This window comes from Tachyglossus aculeatus, chromosome X1, assembly GCF_015852505.1.
Source record: "Tachyglossus aculeatus isolate mTacAcu1 chromosome X1, mTacAcu1.pri, whole genome shotgun sequence".
NCBI lineage: Eukaryota > Metazoa > Chordata > Mammalia > Monotremata > Tachyglossidae > Tachyglossus > Tachyglossus aculeatus.
In genome coordinates this window covers 103186981-103211125 of record NC_052101.1, presented here as the reverse complement: position 1 = coordinate 103211125, position 24145 = coordinate 103186981, and the positions used below count along the sequence as shown (strand labels likewise).

The window sequence follows — 24145 nt, the reverse complement described above, 5'->3', positions numbered from 1 at the left end:
GTGAGCGGTACCCTCCGTGCCCAAACTGCAAAAAACTTTGGGTGGTGTATTCTATTCACACATATGACCCTGCTGTACACTTCTTCCTCTGAAAGAAACTCCGTGCTCAACGCCATTAGCAGCTGGTTTAGTTCAGCGCTAGGTGTCAGGAAGAAAAGGATCCGATTACAAATTCTGCGCAAAAAACAACCAAACTCCCTAGGGTGTCTTTCATTCATTCATTCAATCGTATTTATTGAGCGCTTACTGGGTGCAGAGCACTGTACTAAGGGCTTGGGACGTACAAATCGGCAACATATAGAAATGGTCTCTACCCAAGAACGCTCTCACAGCCTAGAAGGGGGGAGACAGACAAAAAAACAAAACAAGTAGACAGGTGTCAATACCAACAGAATTAATAGAATTATAGCTATATACACGCTCACCTTGCAACCTCCCCAGCGCTTGGAACAGTGCTTTGCACGTGGTAAGGGCTTAAAAAATGTCATTATTATTATTACGCCCGGAGCGTTTCTGCACAAAGAACTGAATAGGGATGGGTAGCTCCAAAGGTTGAGTCATCCTAATGGTTTTAAGCTGTTTCCCTTCTCTCAGCAATTCCTAAATCACCTAGTTAGTTGCAGGAAATCTGCAGCTAAGGCATGGGGGTAGGAATAAGAAAACCTCTAGGGAGCTGGATCTATCGGTTTAGACGATCAAAAAGGAATTTGCTTGAGAGAAGTCACCTCCCTCTAGCAGAGGGTTGGCTTCCTCAATCAAATAGTTAAGTGTGAAATTGCAAAGGAGGTGATTGGGTGAGAATTTGAAATCGCTTTCCTGGCTAGAAATGCCTGTATGGGGTGGTGATTTAATCACTGTTTCTGAAATTCTACCGCATTAGATTTTGTTAAATTGGTAAAAAGATAAATGAGCAAGTCGAAAGCCAGCTTTCATCTTTATATCCGACTGGTATAAAAATGATAGGTTGAACAAAGAAACTTGCCTTTGATAATAATAATAATAATGGTGGTATTTGTTAAATGCTTACTATGTGCCAAGTAAGCGCTGGGGGGGAGATAGAAGGTCATCAGGTTGTCCCACATGAGGAGGCTCACAGTCATAATGCCCATTTTACAGATGAGGGAACTGAGGCACAGAGAAAGTGAAGTGACTTGCCCAAGGTCACAAAGCAGACAAGTGGTGGAACGGGGATTAGAACCCATGACCTTCTGACTCCCAAGCCCCGGCTCCTGCCGCTAAGCCACGCTGCTTGATGTGTTCACTGTGGAACTAACAATGTGTAGTGAAAAGAAAAAAAGAGAGGTTAAAGAAAATACATGTTCCTTATATCATTTTGGGTAAATGGGAATAAAAATTTGGAATGAAAATTTCGGTTTTTTGTGAATGGGGATAAAGGAATTTGTTAGACGCCGGGAGGCCTACTGGGTCCCACCAATTTCTTGGGGAAAGGACCCAGCAAGGGGACAGACATCTCCTTATTTGACAAAGGGACTTTAAGTCCACCTAAAACCCCAACTCTCAAAACACCTCATAAGAAGGAACTAAAACAGAATTAAGCCGAGAGACTTTTATCAGCCGTGAATCTTAAGAAGTCTGATAAGGGGACCACAGCACACAAAGGAGAGATTTGATTGCAGAGTATTACAAATTAAATGTATTAAAAATGGTTATTTGTTCATTTTTGCTTGTTACATCGATCTCTTGGGTTCAAATTGTCTTTAATATAAAATTTCCATTATGTTAAGGGTTACAGCAGTGCAAGCCTGCATGTTGTGTCTACTGTAGCCTGGCTAATGGGGCTAGAAGCAGACTAATGTTTGTCACTCTGTTATACATATGTAAAAGAAAACGCCTGCATTTTACTTTGTCCTCGCCATTGTGTTTCCTATCCTCGCAATTGTGTTTCCTTTTTAAGGACTGAGGAAGGTTTTAGGCATCACCCTAAGGATCTGGAGAGTAACAAAGGGATAATAAATGGAAACAGTTGTTAAATTGTGGAGAATATTTTTAAAGAATAATTTGAGATTAATTGTGGAATAAGAATAATTGTGAAATATTTAGGGGAAAGAGCAGTTATTTCCAATTTTATTAATTGTATCTGGCTGTATGATGCTGCCGGTCACTTACCTGCCCAACAGTGCTATGGTTAAGATTTTTACCTCCCTAGGTTTTAACCCATTAACGCATTGGCTTGCGGAACCAGGTCCAGCAAAGGGATCAGCGTTCAACTGCCTCCCAAAGTCCGGTTGTAAAACCTCGGGGAAAGGAATATGCTCCCACCATTCATTCATTCATTCGTTCAATCGTATTTACTGAGCGCTTACCGTGTGCAGAGCACTGTACTAAGCGCTTGGGAAGTACAAGCTACCACCCGACCAGCCGGTCCAGAGACTTTGGCATCAGCGTCATCTGGGTAAATATGGGGCTCCAGGATCCGAAGAACATTTTGCTTTGTGTTGGATTGTTTTATAGGATTGTTGGGAGTGATTGTCATTGATAGTTGTAAACAAAAAGCAACAGAGTGGTTTTCGTTGCCCTGCAGGTCTTCCTGCTTGTCATGATACCGTTATGGTGCTATATGCGCCGTAAGATCGGAGTGCTTCTGCGCACTGGAACTCATACTTCTGGCCTGTAAGTTCAAACCGTGCAGGTGAGTGGAGGGCCCCAGAAAAGGGTAAGGGGGATCGGGGAAGCAGCATGGCATAGTGGATATCACTCAATCAGTCAATCAATCGTATTTATTGAGCGCTTACTGTGTGCAGAGCACTGTACGAAGCGCTTGGGAAGTACAAGTCGGCAACACATAGAGACAGTCCCTACCCAACAGCGGGCTCACAGTCTAGAAGGGGGAGACAGAGAACAAAACCAAACACACTAACAAAATGAATGAATGGATAGAATGAATGAATGAACAAAATGAATGAATGGCTATTCATTCATTCAATCGTATTTATTGAGCGCTTACTGTGTGCAGAGCACTGTACGAAGCGCTTGGGAAGTACAAGTCGGCAACACATAGAGACAGTCCCTACCCAACAGCGGGCTCACAGTCTAGAAGGGGGAGACAGAACAAAACCAAACACACTAACAAAATGAATGAATGAACAAAATGAATGAATGGATATTCATTCATTCATTCAATCGTATTTATTGAGCGCTTACTGTGTGCAGAGCACTGTACTAAGCGCTTGGGAAGTGCAAGTTAGCAACATAGACGGTCCCTACCCAACAGTGGGCTCACAGTCTAGAACACAGGCTTGGGAGGCAGGAGGTCATGGGTTCTAATCCTGGCTCCGCCACTTGTCTACTGTGTGGCCTTGGGCAAGTCACTTCCCTTCTCTGGGCCTCAGTTACCTCATTTGTAAAATGGGGATTGAGACCGTGAGTCCTATGTGGGACAGGGACTGTGCTGTGTCCAACTTGATCTGCTTGTATCCACCCCAACGCTCAGTACAGTGCCTGGCACATAGTAAGTGCTTAACGAATGCCGTAATTATTATTATGCATTGCTAAAAGTAAATGCGAGGTCCCCAGAAAATAATGATGTGCCGTCATCCTGGTCCGTGGTTGTCACCCACCCCTGATAATAAATAATAATAATGGCATTTATTAAGTGCTTACTATGTGCAAAGCACTGTTCTAAGTGCTAGGGAGGTTACAAGGTGATCAGGTTGTCCCACGGGGGGCTCACAGTCTTAATCCCCATTTTACAGATGAGGTAACGGAGGCACAGAGAAGTTAAGTGACTTGTCCAAAGTCACACAGCTGGCAGTTGGCGGAGTCGGGATTTGAACCCATGACCTCCGACTCCGAAGCCCGGGCTCTTTCCACTGAGCCACGCTGCTTCTCTTCCCTGATCCTGTCCTCTGTTACTGCTCTGGCTAACCAACTTGCCCACACTCACGCCCAAGGGTTAAGATGAATCACCCGCTGCTAGAAGGCTGGTGTGATGGGGAATCAATCAATCAATCATCGTATTTATTGAGCGCTTACTGTGTGCAGAGCACTGTACTAAGCGCCTGGGAAGTACAGATGGAGTCAGGAAAGCACAGTTTGCCAAAGGTAGGGATCGGTGGTCAAGACCCAAGGGGAGGAATGTGTGAATAATAATAATAATAATGATAATAATGGCATTTATTAAGCACTTACTATGTGCAAAGCACTGTTCTAAGCGCTGGGGAGGTTACACGGTGATCAAGTTGTCCCACGGGGGGCTCACATTCTTCATCTCCATTTTACAGATGAGGTAACTGAGGCCCAGAGAAGTTAAGTGACTTGCCCGAAGTCACACAGCTGACAAGTGGCGGAGCTGGGATTTGAACCCATGACCTCCGACTCCAGAGCCCGGGATCTTTCCACTGAGCCACGCTGCTTCTCTAATGTGAAGCGCTGGAGGTGAGCGATAAGAGACCAACACTTGGCTCCAGGCCCTACCGACCCTAGAGGGGCTGGGTGAGCAATCAATCAATCGTATTTATTGAGCGCTTACTGTGTGCAGAGCACTGTACTAAGCGCGTAATAAGGCCAACAATTAGACCCGGAATCAGAAAACTGTGATGGGTCTTGTCGCATGAGCCTAATATAACCAAAGAAGGAAAAAGGATCGGGGAGTATCAATCAATCAATCGTATTTATTGAGCGCTTACTGTGTGCAGAGCACTGTACTAAGCGCTTGGGAAGTACAAGTCGGCAACACATAGAGACAGTCCCTACCCAACAGCGGGCTCACAATGTAGAAAACTGTATCAGTGTATCCAGGGAGAGGGTTCCACAAACTCCCGGTAGTAGTTTGAAACTCTGTCACCCCGATGTGGCTAGTCACCGTACCTAGGTGGATCAAAGTGGTTCATCATCATCATCATCATCAATCGTATTTATTGAGCGCTTACTATGTGCAGATTGGAGGTGGGGTCTGGGGGAGGCAGTGAATAACTATGGGTAGAGAATGTGCCTTTTTATTGTGATATAATAATAACGATGGTATTAAGCGCTTACTATCTAAGCACTGGGGTAGATACAAGGTAATCAGGTTGTCCCACGTGGGGCTCACAGTCATAGTCCCCATTTTACAGATGAGGTAACTGAGGCACAGAGAAATGAAGTGACTTGCCCAAAGTCACACAGCTGACAATTGGCGGAGCTGGGATTTGAACTCATGACCTCTGACTCCAAAGCCCGGGCTCTTTCCACTGAGCCACGCTGCTTCTCTAATAACAATAATAATAACGATGGTATTTATTAAGTGCTTACTATGTGTCAAGCACTGTTCTTAGCACTGGGGTAGATACAAGGTAATCAGGTTGTCCCACGTGGGGCTCAGAGCCTTAATCCCCGTTTTCCAGGTGAGAGAACGGAGGCACAGAGAAGTTAAGTGAGTTGCCCAAGGTCACACAGCAGGCAAGTGGCAGAATTGGAATTAGAACCCACGACCTCTGACTCCCAAGCCCGGGCTCTTTCCACTAAGCCATGCTGCTTCTCATCTTGTACTGCATTCATTCATTCAGTCGTATTCATTAAGCTCTTACTGTGCGCAGAGCACTTGAGCCCACTGTTGGGTAGGGACTGTCTCTATATGTTGCCAACTTGTACTTCCCAAGCGCTTAGTACAGTGCTCTGCACACAGTAAGCGCTCAATAAATACGATTGATATACTAAGCACTTGGGAAAGTACAATACAACAATAAAGAGTGACAATCTCTGCCCACAATGAGCGCACAGTCCCTTGTACTCGCCCAAGTGCTTAGTACAGTGCTTTGCATTCAGCGTGGCTCAGTGGAAAGAGCACGGGTTTGGGAGGCAGAGGTCATGGGTTCTAATCCTGGCTCCACTGCATGTCTGCTGTGTGACCTTGGGCAAGTCACTTAACTTCTCTGAGCCTGTTACCGCATCTGTAAAATGGGGATGAAGACCGTGAGCCCCACGTGGGACAACCTGATCACCTTGTATCACCCCCAGCGCTTAGAACAGTGCTTTGCACATAGTAAGCGTTTAACAAATGTCATTATTAATTAATTAATACCATTGACTGAATGAATGGTGGAGGCAGATGATACGGGCTTCAGCGGATGGGAAAGAGCTGGGGCAGGGCTGGTGCAAAGACAGCAATTGTGGGGCAAGAATAATAATGATGGCATTTGTTAAGCGCTTACTATGTGCAAAGCACTGTTCTAAGCACTGGGGGGGATTCAAGGTGATCAGGCTGTCCCACGTGGGCTCACAGTCTTAATCCCTGTTTTACAGATGAAGTAAGTGAGGCACAGAGCAGTTAAGTGGCTTGCCCATGGTCACAGCTGAGAATCAATTGTATTTATTGAGCGCTTACTGTGTGCAGAGCACTGTACTAAGCGCTTGGGAAGTACAGGTTGGCAACATATAGGGACGGTCCCTACCCAACAGTGGGCTCACAGTCTAGAAGGGGGAGACAGACAACAAAACATATTAACAAAATAAATAGTATTAACAAAATATAATAAATAGTATTGACAGATGAGGTGACTGAGGCCCAGAGAAGTGAACTGAGTTGCCCACGGTCCCACAGCAGGCAAGTGGTGGGGGCAGCATTAGAACCCAGGTCCTTCTGACGCCCAGACTTTATAGTAATAATAATAACAGTGGCATTTATTAAGCGCTTACTATGTGCAAAGCACCGTTCTAAGTGCTTGGGGAGGTTACAAAGCGATCAGGTTGTCCCACGGCGGGCTCACAGTCCTAATCCCCCATTTTCCAGATGAGGGAACTGAAGCTCAGAGAAGTGAAGTGACTTGGCCAAAGTCACACAGCTGGCAATGGGCAGATCCAGGATTTTGTTGTATTGTACTTTCTCAAGCGCTTACTACAGTGCTCTGCACAAAGTAAGTGCTCAAATACAATTGAATAAATACAATGGAATGAATGCCATTACAGATCTCCACATTCCTACCTAGATAGGAATGATCTCAAAGCTTTTAGAAAAGGGTTGTATAATGCAAGGCATTTCTTTAAATGTTAGCTTTTAGAAATATAATTTCTGAGCAGCGGTAAACTGAGAGGACTGTACTGCAGTTTATAGATTCTATTTTGCTCTGATTTTATTTTGATTCCTTTTAGTCCTGAAAATATTGGGCTGAGGAGATTATGCTTTTCATGCTTCCAGTCTAAAAAGTTACCAAGCTGAGAACATACTAAGGACAATAAGGTAAACCACTAGACTGGAGTTCACAACAAATGTGGTTCCTGTTGTAATTGAAACTAATCTGAAATTCATTCATTCGTTCAATCCTCTATATTAAGCATTTGCTGTGTGCGGAGCGCCTGGGAGAGGACAATACAACAATAAACAGACACAGTCCCTGCCCACAACGAGCTTACAGTCTGGTGGGAGAGACAGACATTTATTTATATTAATATAAAAGATCTTAAATTTATTTTAAATATATGTGTAATGTATTTAAAATATATTTAAAATATATTAAATATATTTATATATATTAAAATATATTAATATAAGTAAATTACATATATGTACATAAGTGCTGTGGGGCTGCGAGAGGGGAAGAAAAAAAGCGCTCAGTAAATATGATTGATTGAATGAATGAAAGTACAAGACCATACACCCATTATATTGAGCTCAGGCCCCCAGCCTTCTAGAATTATTTCACAGTCTTTTGCATGGTGGGGGTGAGGGAGGGCTTTGTATGCGTAAAATATATATTACTTCATCTTTCCCAGCTCTGCCAATTGTCAGCTGTGTGACTTTGGGCAAGTCACTTCACTTCTCTATGCCTCAGTGACCTCATCTGTAAAATGGGGCTGAAGACCGTGAGCCCCCCCGTGGGGCAACCTGCTCACCTTGTAACCTCCCCAGCACTTAGAACAGTGCTTTGCACATAGTAACTGCTTAACAAATGCCATCAGCATCATCTTTTCTATTTGTGTCCTCTGCCAAACTTCTTTCCATCGTATTCTTAGAGTTCCTAGAGAATCAGGGACCCTATTTAATTCTCAACCATGTATTTATTTCCCAGTGCTCGGTATAGTGTGCTTAATAAATACTACTACCCTTACAACTACTTGGCCACGGTGGGATTTCTTCGTCGGAGAAGGCGGGTGAAACTGCAGAAAGTTAGGAAACCTATCTGTAATCCCCAGGTTTATGTTGCTGGCCACTCACCGGGTATTTTGGATGACTTTGGCCCTCGTGCATTTTGTTCTAACCCCTTCTTTCTCGCCTGAAGCTCATTCCGCAGGCGTACCTGTGAAGCGAGCCGCCGGTTTTCGTGCCTGGGAGACGATCAAGACAGCTTTATGTAGACCCGGACACGTAGCTCCTGCTCCCGGTGACAGGCGGCTTATTTCATTTAAACCTTTCTCTAGGACCACGTTTCTCTCCCAGTGATGACCCTGGAGAAGTAGGGCATAGGTGGTAGAGGCAAACTGAGTATTCGCGGATGTCACGTTGAAAGACAGCGAAATTTTCAAAGCAATAAAAATAACTTCACCCCGCTTCTGTACATCGGAAGTCACAAACGTGATGTTAGGGCTTTATTGAAGAGTTGAAACCTATCCGAAAGAGATGTATTCCTGGCAGATGTGTGCAAGCAACAAGACATTCCGAGATGGATTTCAAAAGGCAAAGTTAAATCGGTGTGCTTTCTAACTGCAGCTTGGCAAAGTTTACAGAGCCTGATGAAAATCTAGTAACGGAATAAACTTGAAACATTAAATGTATAAAATATCATTATAAAAAAAACGCAAAAGACAGTGCAGAATAAAACCACCTAAAAACGAATTCACTACATACTCCGAAAAAACCACACAAGCTTTTCAAGGGTTTTTCCCCGTCACCAAATCTACCAAGGAAGACACTTCCAAACTACATAATTCTGTTACTACTACAAAGAGTGAGCTCAGGTTGGGTGGGGATTGGTGGGATACTGTTGTACTATGGAAATAAGCATTCAATAAATATCAGTGATTGATCGATTGATAAAATGAAATTTAGAGAGTAAAGGCTCTCAAAATCTCCAATTAAAATACTTTCATCGTGATGAACCTAGTAGTGACCGGCCTAGATGACTTTTCAGTGTGAGACGGTTTGTTTTCACTTGACATCATAGTTTTAATATTCAACTACTTTCCTCTTCCCAACAGTTAAAGGCTGCTTTTCAAATCATTAAAAAAAAAAAAATCACAGACAGAAGTACCCCAACGAATTCTATAAAACAACACGTACATATTAAGTGTTTTTACAAGTGCAATTCAATTATTCTTGAACCACAAAGGAATCTGCAAATTCATTTCTTTAATCATAGAAAACGTCATGAGCTTTGTATTTGCAAACACACCACAGAAGAGATTAGACCCATGGGACAGCGCAATTATAATCTTGAACTGATCTCACTTGAATATACTGTATATACCAACACACAATACCAAAAAAAATATGCATATTGCATGCTCAAAGAATGCCACACATTGTGAGTGTGACATTTTAGTTGTGTCAATCCCGTAGAAACCTAACAAAACAACCCACTAAAACCAACACTGTGTTTGGTATAAACCAAAGGCAACATCCACCTTACAATATCCCTCATCCCAAATAGGTGAATGTTACAAGCTACACTTTTCTCTAAGCCTGGAAAATAAACTTGTCCTTGCTCTCATTCTCCTTACAATGCTGAACAAATTTTGATTTTCAAGACTGGTTTTTGAAATAACACCAGAGCTCAGAAAACCTTTTAAGAAAGAACAATTTCCTTCTCTATTCAGATTCACTCCTCTAAACTCATTTCTGCCATAGCACAGGTTGGCAAGACAAGTTTTGGCTAACACGACGACAGGAATTAGGGAACGTTCTTCCGAAGCGCGAGCCTGTTAGGTCTCCGTGTGCCACGGAGAAACTGCTTGCGTGTAGCGACGGGACAGGAGAGCAATAAAGTGTGAGGTTTCTCAGGAACACAACTTGCATTTTATTAGGAATTTTATTAGGAGCTGGGGCAGTTCGAATGAACCTGTGTGCATGAACAACAAAACGTCCGTAAGCATAGTGGTAGAAGGGGCCAAAAATGAAACCTCTGCCATTATGTCACTAGTACTCTAAAGACTCCTTTACGGGTTGGATATTCCAAAAATCTTCAACTTACCTTACTTTCGTTTATCACAATTTCTAAGTATTCCATTTAAAGTCATAATTTCAAAATTACTACTTCATAGTGTTGCCACTAGTCACCTATCATAAATACATTTTTTTACATTTTATTAGAATAACCTATCAGTAATTAGTCTGCAAGCTCCTTGTGGGCAGGTATTGTGTCTACTAACTCTGGTATCGTAGCCTCCCAAGTGCTTAGTACAGTGCTCTGTACACAGTGAGCGTTCAATAAATACCATTGACTGAGTGACACTACCTAAACATGACGGATTAAAGGGGGTGCAGGAGACAACACAACACAATACATTTTTCGTTGTTTACAAATGCCAGGAAATAGCTCTAGAGGCATTTTATAAAATACTTGGAATAAAGAGTGAACCAAACTGTTCTGAAAGAAGTCATGGACAGCTCTGTCACTTTTGGATTCTACCATCAAAGTGCATTCTAAAAAAATCTGATATCTTTTTGGCACCCATACCTAATGTCTACTTTCACAGTGTCTCATAAAGAAAAACCTGCCTTTGAGGCCTGCTTTATTTATACAACTCATTCCTCTCTCCAAATAATACAGTAAATGAAGGCAATAAGTGTGGAAAGACAAACGAGCAACAGGATTTCTTCTACTCCCCGCCCTCCCCAAAACATCATTAAAAGCGTTAAAATCATCTTACCGAAAATAGTACACATATAAAGCAAATCAACTGAAGGGAACAGAGTTAGAGTTCACCAAATACTAAAAGGAAATGGATTTCATAGTATTATTCAAAATTCACTAATATATTGTAGAAAATGAGAAAAGTTAATTGGGATGGGGGTGTGGGGTGGGTGTATGGGGTGGGGGGGAGAGCGATTCTGAGCTGTACATTTAGCATTACTACTCAAAAATGCAAGAGATTTATAAATCGACATGTCCAATAACTGAAATATATACTGGATAGGGAAAAAGGCCTTTTCCTCTATATGATCCAATCTCCCTAGCAAGGGGAACACTGTACCCTTCAGCAGCAAGAACCATACATAGGTGATTCACTTCTGCCACTTACAGCACTGCAACTACAATAGCATTGCTACTATCACAAACAACAATGTTCTCTCACATTGTTAAGCAAGATGGGAATTCAGTAGTTCACATACTTGGAAACATCAGTGACATTCTGCAAGATGTCTTTACCTGGCAAACATCCAGCATCTTCTTACCCTAACTGGGCAAAACTGATGGTTTTGTTTCTTTTTTTAAATTATACAGAGCAGTGGCAGGTTTACCAAGAGTCTTGGTATTCCTGAAACCTAAACTATTTGCCATATCGCTTCTTTTCCTTGCTATTATCAAATTTGAATTTAAATCTTCAGTTACTGGTGCTCCTGGAAATCACAATTCCACATCCATCACGTCTCAATGTAATGATGCCTTTTATTTCATTATATACCTGAAGAAACATTAATTTTCAGAAGAGATCTGGTTTAGAGACAATAAGGTTCGAAGCAAATTAGAGTCACAGGCAAAGTAACGGTGCTATTTCTTGACCGGTTTCATCTTCTGATTCGGGAATCCTGGGCAGAAGAGCCGATCGTGTCAATCCCCAGAATTTCTGAGGAGACATATCCTTCTTGGTAGCTGTAAATTTCCAACCGATATGACTCCCACAATATCTACATTGGGCTATAGTCCACGCATACCTATGACAAAGTAAATGGCTCGGTGTTAGATCATTTTGGTCTTTTATTGGGGGAAGAAAAACCCTAACCTACATATATGTATTTTTTTAGTGGAAATTTCTACATGTCAGTAACCCATTAATCCAACTGTTCATTGGAACTGAGTGAATCCTGAACTGCATATTTATACAGAAATGGCCATCGCTCAAAGAAGTACTTTTAGGAATTGCATGCTATAGAATTCACATTAAGTGCTTTTAATAGCATGATCCATTTTAAAGGTGAATATTAAAATGAAGTGATTTGACGCTGATTCCACTTACTTTGTATACCCTATAAGCACATACTCTGTCTAATTGATCTAAGAGCCAAATTTTTAATCAAAACGACAGGCTTGCTGCTTTTTCTCATGAAAAACATTGGATTCAACATTTCCTTAATCTACACTAGTTTCTACTGAGCCCCAAATGCTTTTGCATTTCTAAAATTCATATTTAATCTGCATGTACCCTTTGAATTTTACAAGGACCACATTTTCCTCTTGCATCTACATTTTTGCCATTTTGCATTTCATAGACGGTTTTGTTCTTGTACATCGTCCTAAAAGCATGCACTTTTTTTGCTGCTGTTTATTAATGTTCGGGACGTTTAATTTATAATCATCACAGTAGGGAATCAGTGTCATTTAGAGTGATATTTCTCAACTGGTTATAGAACTAACAAGCCTGCTCCAGAACGAGGATAAAGTATTTTATACAGTCATAAATCACACACGGTTATTTTTTTACTGAAAAATGAAACCAATATTTTAGTTAAAAGTGCTAATGTTCCATTAGTCCCTTAAGGCAATGGGATTTTTATTCATTAGCACAATAAACAGATCATGAAAGCCTGGTCTTTAAATAATCTCCTTTAGGGGATGGAAGCCCGTACATACCCTGTGTGTGGTATAATAACAACAACAATAATAATAATGATACCTTGTTTTGGGGGGCATTGCATTTGTATAGCAATTTTATTTGTCCAAAGCCCTTTCACATCAATGTTTTCATTTTTATCCTCACCACATCCCTGGGAGATAGGGAGAAAGGGCATAGAAAAGTTCTTCCAAAAAACTCAGTCCACTAATTGTAATTTTACTTCTAAATCCCTTGAGAATTTCCAATTACAGAAGAAGAGAGTTAATGGACCAGTTCACATCCAGAACGGAAAGTATCTATTTTGATGGTACTGACACTTGTCTACTTGTTTTGTTTTGGTGTCTGTCTCCCCCATCTAGACTGTGAGCCCGTTGTTGGGTAGGGACTGTCTCTATCTGCTGCCAAATTGTACTTTCCAAGCATTTAGTACAGTGCTCTGCACACAGTAAGCGCTCAATAAATAAGATTGAGTAAATGAATGAAAGCACCTGATGACAGAACTTGGAGGGTTTGCGCTCCCAATCTTTTGACAGAAAAGATGAGTATTTATAATTGCGAAGAGAAGATCTGGGTAGTTTTCCCATATGGTCTTCTGGCATTAACGAGCACATTCTTTTCTTCATCTGTATTTATTTCTATTAATGTCTGTCTCCCCCTCTAGACTATAAACTCTTGTGGGCAGGGAATGTGTCTGCCAACTCCGTTGTACTGTTCTCTCTCCCAAGTGCTTAGTACAGTGCTCTGCCCACAGGAAGCCCTCCAGAAATACCACTGATGGATTGATTTTCTCGTTAGCCAAATAATATACTATTATCAACTGACGAAACTCCACAGGGGAGGAAGCAAGGACGGGTTTGCTCTCCAATCCCCAATATTGTCATCATGTGCTTAGTACAGTGCTCTGCACACAGTAAGCGCTCAATAAATACGATCGAATGAATGATCAGCACTGAGCATCAAACGGCCAGAGGTGTGCATTCACACACCCCCACTGGCAGTGTCCTTAGGCTTCACATTCCTGCACATCCTAAATTTGTCAAGATGAAAGAGGCAGGGACAGTGAACGCTAGGAAAAAAGGGTTGCCCGCTGGAAACTAATGCACCGGGAAGTGCCTTGAAACCCGAAGAATCCATCAGTGACACCTCCAATGGCATTTTTCAGCATTTCTGTCAAGGATTTGGTGTTTCTGTTACCTGCTCTTTCTTCTCCTTACCCCTCTAATATGGCCATTCATCCTCTTCTAATTCTCTGTGGTCTCCTAAATGTTCAGGACCAGATGAACATTTTGGATAAATGAGAATGGAAGTGAGGAACTCCTGGATCCCCTTTCTAATCCAGCAAGAATGGTCTGTCATGGTGCCTTTCTAGAACATTTCAAGGAATGAAATGGGATCCAGGTACAGAGTAGGAGAGGCCTTGATCCTCCTGTTTCTGAATTAGGTATGACTTTTCATCTCACAATAAGATCAAAAAGCATCCAAGGATTCTCCTGCTGGCCTGCAGGTTTGGACTTGGGGCAGGGAAGAAAATGCTAGAAGACATTTGTAATCTACCCCTGGCGGATAAGAAACCCTGAATTTCAATTGCTCAAATATTCACTTCTTGGGGGGAAAAACAAAATTGGGTACCTGAAAATTAGAGTAGCAGTTACTGGAATATGCCAAAGTTTGTGGAAAATAAGCATACAAAACGTGATAATGAGGTATACACATGAGGTATAAAAATCACTTCGTGTATATCTGTTCCACCTGCTCTACAGAATACTTGCCTTAGTTTTGCTCAGGTTATCACTTCATACTTAGGTTAATAATATTCTAGGTGATCATACTTAGGGGGTCAGTCACTATGAAGAACAGTAACTATAGATTTTACAGTAGATACTAGTTAAACTGAAAATAATGTCAATTAGTGTTAGAAAAAAGTCTTAATGGAAAGGGTTATTCAAATGTTAGTGGTAGTAGTTCTGCTGATATTGTCCCAATGTGTACGATTCTACTGTGTATATTAACTGGTGAAAGTGCATCTCAATAGCTTTTCCTTGTTAAAGAATAGAAGTATTTTTTCCATGATGTATATGACAAAGTAAATTTGATTTTGTTTCAATGCTTCAAACTTCTTAGGTATTAAACTAAGAAATTAGAATCTTAGTTGCCAGCCTTTCTTCCAACTAGTCATTCAGAGGCCATTTACATGTGCAAAAAATACAAAAATAATGCAGCATCCTCACCTCAGCATTCACAGGCTAGAGAACACTTCAACATTACTACTATTCATTTTAAAGTTATAAACGTAATTTTGGGAGTTGTGTTTGGAACTCTTGGCTTTCATGTCTGATTAAAGAAAAGAAACGGCGTGGAATCTGTTCAATTCTAGAAAGTTAAAAGTCATCAAATTACCCAGGAAACCAGCTGTGCTCCGTAGAAGAATGGTCACTAAGACTCAAATTGCAAGCCTTGTATACTGTCAGGGTCTCGTGCACATATCCATGAGGATTCACATATGCTGCCATCGGTCCGAACAAGGATAAACTACAACAGATAATCAAGAGTACATATTTTTTAGGTTTTGAGGACGACTTCAAGAAGGCAAAATAACACAGAGCAAAAATGAAAACATTCAGTAACTGAATTAACCTCTTGTAACCGAATGGTCCCAACTATTTGGGGAGAGCAAAACTAAAGATTTAAAAGGAGATTTTTGGAATTAAGAGTATAAATGAAAAACAAGTACACCTTCTTCTGCTACAACAGGGGAAATGCAGTCTTGTAAAATCCAGTCATTAAAAAAAACTAGCAATGTACTCGCTGCCTGTGTCTGATGCTGTGTATGCCTATACACAAACCATTTCCTCCAATACCACATCCCACTTTAATCAAACAGGCTCATGTTGGTGGGAAAACATTTCCTAATTCATTCATTCAATCGTATTCATTGGGCGCTTACTGTTTGCAGAGCACTGTACTAAGCGCTTGGGAAGAACAAGTTGGCAACACATAGAGACGGTCCCTACCCAACAACGGGCTCACAGGCTAGAAGGGGGAGACAGACAACAAAACAAGACATGTGGACAGGTGTCAAGTCATCAGAATAAATAGAAATAAAGCTAGATGCACATCATTAACAAAATAAATAGAATAGTAAATATGCACAAGTAAAATAAATAGAGTAATAAATCTGTACAAACATATATACAGGTGCTGTGGGGAGGGGAAGGATTCCTTAACGCCATTTTAGCCAGAAGTGGGTGTATGCAAACCAAGACGACAAATCCTTAATTTTTAAAGTTCTCTATAAACTTTAATTTTGAATATGTCATCTTTTAGATAAAGCACGTTAAACACCGAAACAGAATGCAGTGCTGGTTACAACCCTGAGAATTTCACAAACACAGCAAAACTTCACCACTAGTTCATTTTTGTTCTCTTAGCAAGGGCACCAATGGTATCTCAACTGTCCTTTTCTTCTGTCTCCTTTTTACATTAACCAAAAATAATTAATACTGACATTCCTGCCAGGACATAATCTTTTACAAAACCATCTGGACAGAGTGCGCTCAAAGAATAGGGAAATATGGTTCCCACAACATGGCTGTGAATTGGCTATAACAATGCCAACTTGTACTTCCCAAGCGCTTAGTACAGTGCTCTACACACAGTAAGCACTCAATAAATACGATTGAATGAATGAATGGTGTGGGACTTTGCCCAGAAAGCCTTTTTAAACTTGTTTCAAGGTGAATGACATGAACACACAGGAATATTTATCAGTAGTTCAGAAGAACCCAATGCACCTATTTAAAATTCACTGTTTATTCAAAATTGACTTTCAGCACTTGCAAATTAGCTCCCCAGGAAGGGACCTCTGATACATGTCAGAAGAGGGTTAGAAAAAAATGTCAGACAATGCAGGGTGCTTGAAAGGAGCTTTAGAAGGCTTTTTTTTGTCTTCCACAATCTTCATGAAATTCACCTACTGTGACACCATTTCAGCTGCTTTCAAACCATTTTCCTACTAGCCTTGTATTTCCCATTGAAGCGCGACACAATTTTTTGATAATGCAAAAGTTTTCAAGAGCACGACCGCTGCGTTGTTGCAAGAATCCCCGCACCAATCCTTTGAAAGCCAGGTCGAAACAACTCTCCTATTAATCAGTCAAGTATTTATTGATCACTATCAGGCTGCAATGAGTACACGGTGCTTCAGGTACATGCTAAAGAACCGAGACCATATCTGCCAACAAACTGCTTACAAGCTGATATATTTTGGGTTTCACCAGTGTGAAAGGACCAAAAAAACGCCCCCAATCACTCAAGTCTCTCTTATCTTTGTCAAGTCAATGCATGTTCCCATTACTTATGCCTTTTTGCATTTTATAAGATTACTGGGACATACCGCTGGTTTCCTATTACAACCCAGTGTGCACACTCGGCTCCTCTAACGCCGACCTACTCCCCACACCTAAGCGCTGCAGCGTGGCCTAGTGGGTAGAGCGTGGGCCCGGAAGGCAAAAGGTCATGGGTTCTAATCCCGGCTCTGCCACTTGTCTGCTGTGTGGCCTTAGGCAAGTCACTTCACTTCTCCGGGCCTCGGTTACCTCAGCTGTAAAATGGGGATTGAGACCGGGAGCCCCAAAGGGGACAAGGACTGGGTCCAGCCCCATTTGCTTGTATCCACTTCAGCGCTTAGTACGGTGCCTGGCACATAGTAAGCGCTTAACAAATACCATTATTATTATTATTTATCTCATTTATCTCACTGCCCACATCCTCCCTCTGGCCTGGAATGCCCTTCCACTTAACATGACAGACCACCCCTCTCCCCACCTTCAAAGCCTTATTAAAATCACTCCACCTCCAAAAGGCCTTCCCTGACTAAGCCCTCCTTTCTCTCCCTTTTGTGTCACTTATGCACTTGGATTTCACCCTTTAATCATTCCACAGTCACCCATTCAGCCCTACAGCACCATAATAAATTTTATTGCCTGTCTCTCCCCTCTAGATTGCGCCTTTTAAGGAGGGAACATGTCTATCGACTGTTTTATACTCTCCAAAGCAAACAGTAAGTGCTTAATAATTACCACTGGATTGATTGAAAGATAATATGAAGATAAATCAGCGCTTAGAACAGTGCTTTGCACGTAGTAAGCGCTTAATAAATGCCATTATTATATTATAAATCAATGTAAATAAGATTAGTCGATTTCCTATGTTGTTACCTTCTTCGAAAGGAAGGAGTAAACTAATCAAAGACTCACCTGAATATTTCAATTTTGGTTGTTATTTCTGTATCTTGACATTGCTTACAACAAAGAGAAGTACACTTAAAAAGAACATAAAAAAATATCACTGTTAACACATACAGGTAAAAATGAATTCATATGAATTTCTGGGATAAAGGTAGAATTATAAACTATAACGATACAGTGGTCATATCTATGTGTATGGCCCATACAGAGCTAATTTTACACACAGCATAGCTAAAATGCGCAAGCGCATGCGCGCGCACACAATCGGAGATTGTGATATCCTGCTGGATTTAAATGCCAAAGTCAAGTTAAACGACACAGATTTCTAGAACCAAAACAAGCTCAGAAACCCACTATATAGAAATAATGAAACTAAAATGGAAATAGTGTACTAAGTGCAGGTACTCAATTACCAACAATAAAAAACATCTTGAAAACTAAAATGCAGTGATGAGGCAACATAAAATAATAATTCTGGTATCTGTTAAGCGCTTCCTGTGTGGCAGGCACTGTACTATGCCCTGGATAAATAATCCACCATTTCCAGGAAATATGCATTCAACAGACCAATTAATCACTGGCATTGTCCAGAAAAAAAATATCTACAATGAATTTATAAAAACATTCTATTTTCATATAAGCCCCTGGGATGCAATACCTCATTTTCTTTCCAGTCTTTCTATTTAATTTGAAGTTCGGTCAAGGAAACTGCATGGCATGATAATTCAGTGATGGAACGAAGTATTTCAACTATCTTCACACAGCAGGGTAAAAATCTGTCTTTGAATATGTGGAGTCTGTTTAAGACCTACTGCCGAACCTCCTAAGTAATTCTGTGAGGCAAACGGAGGTCTCTAAACCTGATAAATAGAATTTGGGAGCTTAGTAAAAATAACTTCTATTTTGAAAACTTTAATTTGATAAATGTTAAGGACCTATCTTTTAAAGACCTTTTAAAATCTGCATTTTTATATATGAAGGCTTAATCCTGTTTGAAATAATATTAGCAACTTGCCTTAATTGTACCTAGGAATAGGGCACCATTACTTTAATAAGATTTCACATACTTTGAGCAGAGTTAGTGATAAACCACCAGGGTACTCACTTTATTCATAATATCCAATTCACAACGCAGTCGTTGGATTGCACTTCCAATTTTAAGGAGTTGAATCCGTAAGGCATCATCAATTGGAAGACAAGCAGCTACTCTGTAAGAAAAATCTTGAAAACAGCATGAGGGCTTCAATTTAAGAAGTGTTGAAATAAAATTGGTATGTGTCTGAATAAGCACAGAATAACCACCTTTCTTTTAGATATTCTGGGCTCCCCAAACACATATATATTTTAACACCAAAATGTTGTAGTACTTTAAATTTTTAAGTGGCATTAATGCAATGTTCAAATATCAAAAATCATATCCCCAAACTCTGTTTTTGGAATTGTAAATATGTAACTGCACCCACCCTCACCTGGACTTCAAAGCCACCACTATCTGTCTTTTTTAAATGAAGCGCAGGATTCTAGAAAAACTCAGCAATGCTTCTTTCACAACATAGTTGCTTGAAAGGTAACTCTTCCACATTGGGAGAGTATTTTTTAATATACACTAAAACATTAACCAATGCAACCAGTCAATACCATTTAAAGTATTCCTCTTTGAACAAAGATCATATAACAATGTAATAAAGGGAAATGTTTTTCAGACATTAGTAAAAACTGCCTTTTCAGAAAGGTATCACTACATTAATTAGAGTTTGCTTTGATTCTCTAGTTCCAGGGTTATTTACACTTTCACTTGTATTTTCAAACAAAATGTACCTGTCTGCACATAAAACAGTACTCATTTTGAGCCAAATTTTAAAATTTGTTAAATTTTAGGATGGGGGAGGAAACTTACCACACATTTCATCTGAACTTCTGATCAGAGAGTAATAATAAATACGGGCAGTCCTCAGTGTAAGACTTTGAGTTACAACAAATGGCATTAAATTTATACCTCATTTCAGCCTTCGACTTTACAATGCTAGCCTCTTTTATGACAGAAGTTTGAAGAGTGGTAGGAGGCGGTGCACTGAGCCTTGGGAAATGGGAAAACAATTTGAAAAGACATAGGTGCTTGTGTGTGTGTGTGGCGGGAGGATTTACAGGGGGCAGGGCACTTTACCACCAAATGGTGTCATCATTCATTCATTCAGTCATACTTATTGAGCGCTTACTGTGTGTAGAGCACTGCACTAAGCGCTTGGAAAGTACAATTCAACAGGGAGGGTCAATATAGGTATTTTACTTCTGATGAAGTAAAAGTTGGCAACCTTTCATGGAACTTCATTTACTCTATACTTACTGAGGGCTTACTGTGTGCACAGCTGGGGAGAGTACAATATAAAAATAAGCAGACCCACAAAGAGCTTACAGTCTAGACCAGAGAAGTAGTGTTGCCTAGTGGATAGAGCACAGTACTGGGAGTCAGAAGGACCTGGGTTCTAATACCAGCTCTGCCACTTGTCTCCTGTGTGACCTTGGGCAAGTCACTTAACTTCTCTGTTTCAATTACCCTGTCTGTAATATAATAATTAAAAGTGTGAGCCCCATGTGGGAGATGGACTGCATGCAACCTGATTATTCTGTATCTACCCCAGCGTTTAGTACAGTGCCTGGCACATATAAAGTGCTTAACAAATATCATAAAAAAGGCAATAAAATATATTAGTGTAGCTATATTACTTAGCCCCTTCCTTCCTCTCCCCTTCGTCCCCCTCTCCATCCCCCCATCTTACCTCCTTCCCTTCCCCACAGCACCTGTATATATGTATATGTTTGTATATATTTATTACTCTATTTATTTATTTATTTTACCTGTACCTATCTATTCTATTTATTTTATTTTGTTAGTATGTCTGGATTTGTTCTCTGTCTCCCCATTTTAGACTGTGAGCCCACTGTTGGGTAGGGACTGTCTCTATATGTTGCCAACTTGTACTTCCCAAGTGCTTAGTACAGTAATCTGCACACAGTAAGCGCTCAATAAATACGATTGATTGATTGATTGATCTAAAATTACTTGAGTACAGAATTCTGGATAATTTTGGTAAAGATGTGGTATCTGATTCAGGACCCAATCCTCCATTTATAAGGGTGTTCCTATGAAAAACTTGGTTCTGATTTATGTTTCCATTTAAGATGTGGTTTTCACCAACTGTGTCATAAATCTAAGGACTTCCTGTACTCCCATGTATAATACACGATTCTAGTTTTCACAGAAGTACAAATCAGACAGATGAAATGCTGGAGTTCCTTTTAACATAGTAACATATGACAGGAGAAAAAGTCAATTGAAAAAAATTGCTTTCTGTACCTATTGGATTTGAAGGAAGAGATTCATCTTTGAGATTTTCATCCCATTCATGTAGTTGCTTTTTGACTCTTTCCATCAAAGTTTCCTTTAATTGAAATAATGTCTATTTTAAGTACACAGATTTTCCTTTTCACACATGAAAAATGGTGAGTTACTATTTCTACCTTAAAAAACTACTTATAAAAGATTCAACCTCTTTGGCATTAACCTCTCTCCTTAGAGCCCCTACAAAACAATGACTTCAACAGAAGTCAAGGCAGAAGTGGGTCAAAATAAGTTGGTGTATACATATATATATATATATATATATATATATATATATATTTGAAAATAACTCACATCTGTCTGTTTCTCAGAAACTAAGATATGACCACATAAGTGTTACCGTGTTTGACATTTTCAAGAGACCTTTAATTCCACAAGGACACAAATCACTTCCTGATTTTAATCAGGTGAAGACATGGATTCCTACATTTTTACAACCCCAAACCTGGCTACCTTTAACAATGATTCACTGAAGTTTTAACCTGCAGAACTCTGTGTTAAGGAAAACTCTCCAAGTAGAGTATATAAATTGCTATGTACCAAAGTGCTAGGTGTGACTGAAAGTTCAAAAGTGTGGAGGCAGTGCTGAATTGCTGAGCTGACAGCTGGGAGGATGAGAACTACGGAGTAGAAAAATTCATCGGGAAAAGCCTCCTAAAGGAGATGGGATTGCAGGAAATTTGAAAAGGGAGGGATTGCCAAACAGGGGTATGTGTGTGAGCCTTTGGTCGAGAGGTGAGAGAGTCAAGAATAAGGCATAGTGAGAAGGCGGCTAGCTTGGAAGGAACAAAGAATGCAAGCTGGGATGGACAAGAGAGAGGATAAGAGGAAGAAAGCCTATGGAGTGTTTAAAACCCAATGGTCAGGAGATTCTGCTTGATGTGGAGGAAAATGGGGAACTATTGAAGGATTTTGAGGAGTCTGGATATGGGAGCTGAACAGCATTTTAGAAAAATCATCAGGGGAGCAAAGAACTACAGACTGGAGTGGGGAGAGGCAGGAGGCCTTATTTAGTAAGTACCACTTTGTGCATAACACTAAACTAAGTTCTGGGGAAATTTCAAAGAAGGGGAAAAATACAGCAATTAAAACAATTCAAATTCACTTCCTCACAGCAATAGTAATAAAAAAAACTGGAAAGCCAATGCCCATCGGGAAACAATACAGCCAGGCTCCACGGCACACTGAACGTTTGACATATATTTCAAAGCGTTACCGCATTTCATATTTTTTTCCCCATCATCACGTTGCTTTCTCCATCTAAGCACTTCGATTGAAAATTCAAACATACAAAAAGGGACGAAGTTAGGAAAACATGATCTCGTAGTAGAAAGCATAAGCAAATTCCACAAATGAGTTCAGCACATTCATTACAAGATCATAAAAACACCGTATTTGAGAAAATAAAGTCCCCAGCACACAATTCTATGACCTTTATATGAACACAACTCAATAATGAAATTCAATGCCCTCATAAAAGTAGAAATTCAAGAGAAGTGAAATGATTACTTACAGCATCATATAAGGAATACAGCCACGGAGGCCAAGAAGTCAGACTAGCACAGTGAAACTTCCTCTGAAAATAGAAAATACGTGATTAATGAAGTGGAGACTTTTCATTTTCAGAATAAACAGCAATAGACTTTAAGAAGTTATCCGGGTTTATCTTGTTGGTGAGTTTTAAACACAGCTATTTTGAGAGTACTGCTGAAAAATCACGTTCTGTATCTTTTTCATTCTGCTTATATTTTGTGGCAAACCTCTGAAACATGCATTCCAACTGCATCACTCCTATTTTATGGCATTTGCAGGAACTGCTGAAAAGGTGAGAACGGCTAAAATAAGTCAAAATAATTAAGCTAACTAGAAAGGACAAAATGATGAAGACCGCCAAGCTGGTACAAACAAAATTGCCTCGTATCGGGAAATGTAATTTGCATTTTAAATAAATAACAGTGTTTGTGTGGAAACTTCAGAATATAACACAAGGTGGAGAAGAACCTTGGGGATTACGTAACTGCAAATGATGGGGTTGAAAACCAACTTCAACTACAACCGCAAAATACTCCTGCATATTTATTTACAACTCCAGTTGCATAATACCAGACGGAGGAAGTAGAAGAAAATTTTGATGGTGTCATTATCATATATAGTACTCTATAAACAAGGCGTACTATCATTATCAACAGGATCAAGACAGGTTCAGATCAAATTCGGGGAAGATGAGGTTATTAGAAGGGAAGATTGCAAATATTATTTTAAAGAGGAACCCAGGATCTCAAAGAGTAGTTGTCCTCTACTACACTCTTCCTCTAAATTTCTTCTGTCGACGGTGTTGCAGAAGAAATGCCAACCAGCCTAGAGGGAATAGAACATTTTTAAGCTCCTAAATTTTTTTTAAAAAATCAGAACTAAGCAAAAGCATTACGTCTCACAGATTTTGAGTTTTTTCACGTTCATTTGTTCACTAATCTACAGAATCTTGATTAGGTCCCAGTAATCCGCTGAAGACTAATGCACCACACACACGACTGCATTCAGAAAGTGGTAAAATGGGGTCCGTTAGCAACTGCGACCAACACAATAGTGACTAAAGGGGAACTTTTAAAAAGGCAGTAAAGATAGTAAGCATACCGGCTCGTAATGTACAGGTTAGCTGCCGGTTCTAAACAACCACGAGCCACAAAATCCGGAGAGTCATCATTTCCTAATTGTGGAAATGGCCCAGATATGCTAAGGCCTGCCCAAGATTATTTCCATTTGCTGAAGAGAAGTCCCTCCCCGACGAAGTCCT

The 24145-nt window shown here is 40.3% G+C and overlaps 1 protein-coding gene and 1 long non-coding RNA gene across 3 annotated transcripts in view; one reads left to right on the top strand and one right to left on the bottom strand.

The window, feature by feature from the left end:
- Positions 1 to 4357: 4357 nt before the first annotated feature.
- LOC119950193 lies at positions 4358 to 8944 on the top strand. Its single transcript, XR_005457339.1, has 3 exons — positions 4358 to 4395; positions 7087 to 7174; positions 8214 to 8944. It is a non-coding gene; the product is annotated as an uncharacterized LOC119950193 (long non-coding RNA).
- A 2576-nt stretch (positions 8945 to 11520) lies between these two features.
- CRBN (cereblon) overlaps positions 11521 to 24145 on the bottom strand; it is a 41171-nt gene continuing 28546 nt past the window's right edge. For both annotated transcript variants that reach the window (XM_038772300.1, XM_038772301.1), the window contains exons 6-11: positions 22865 to 22927; positions 21307 to 21391; positions 19057 to 19172; positions 17961 to 18025; positions 15103 to 15234; positions 11521 to 11806 (exon numbers count right to left, since the gene is read on the bottom strand). In XM_038772300.1, the coding sequence (XP_038628228.1) occupies positions 11623 to 11806; positions 15103 to 15234; positions 17961 to 18025; positions 19057 to 19172; positions 21307 to 21391; positions 22865 to 22927 (645 nt within the window). In that variant the 3' untranslated portion in view covers positions 11521 to 11622. The remainder of the gene's footprint in view (positions 11807 to 15102; positions 15235 to 17960; positions 18026 to 19056; positions 19173 to 21306; positions 21392 to 22864; positions 22928 to 24145) is intronic.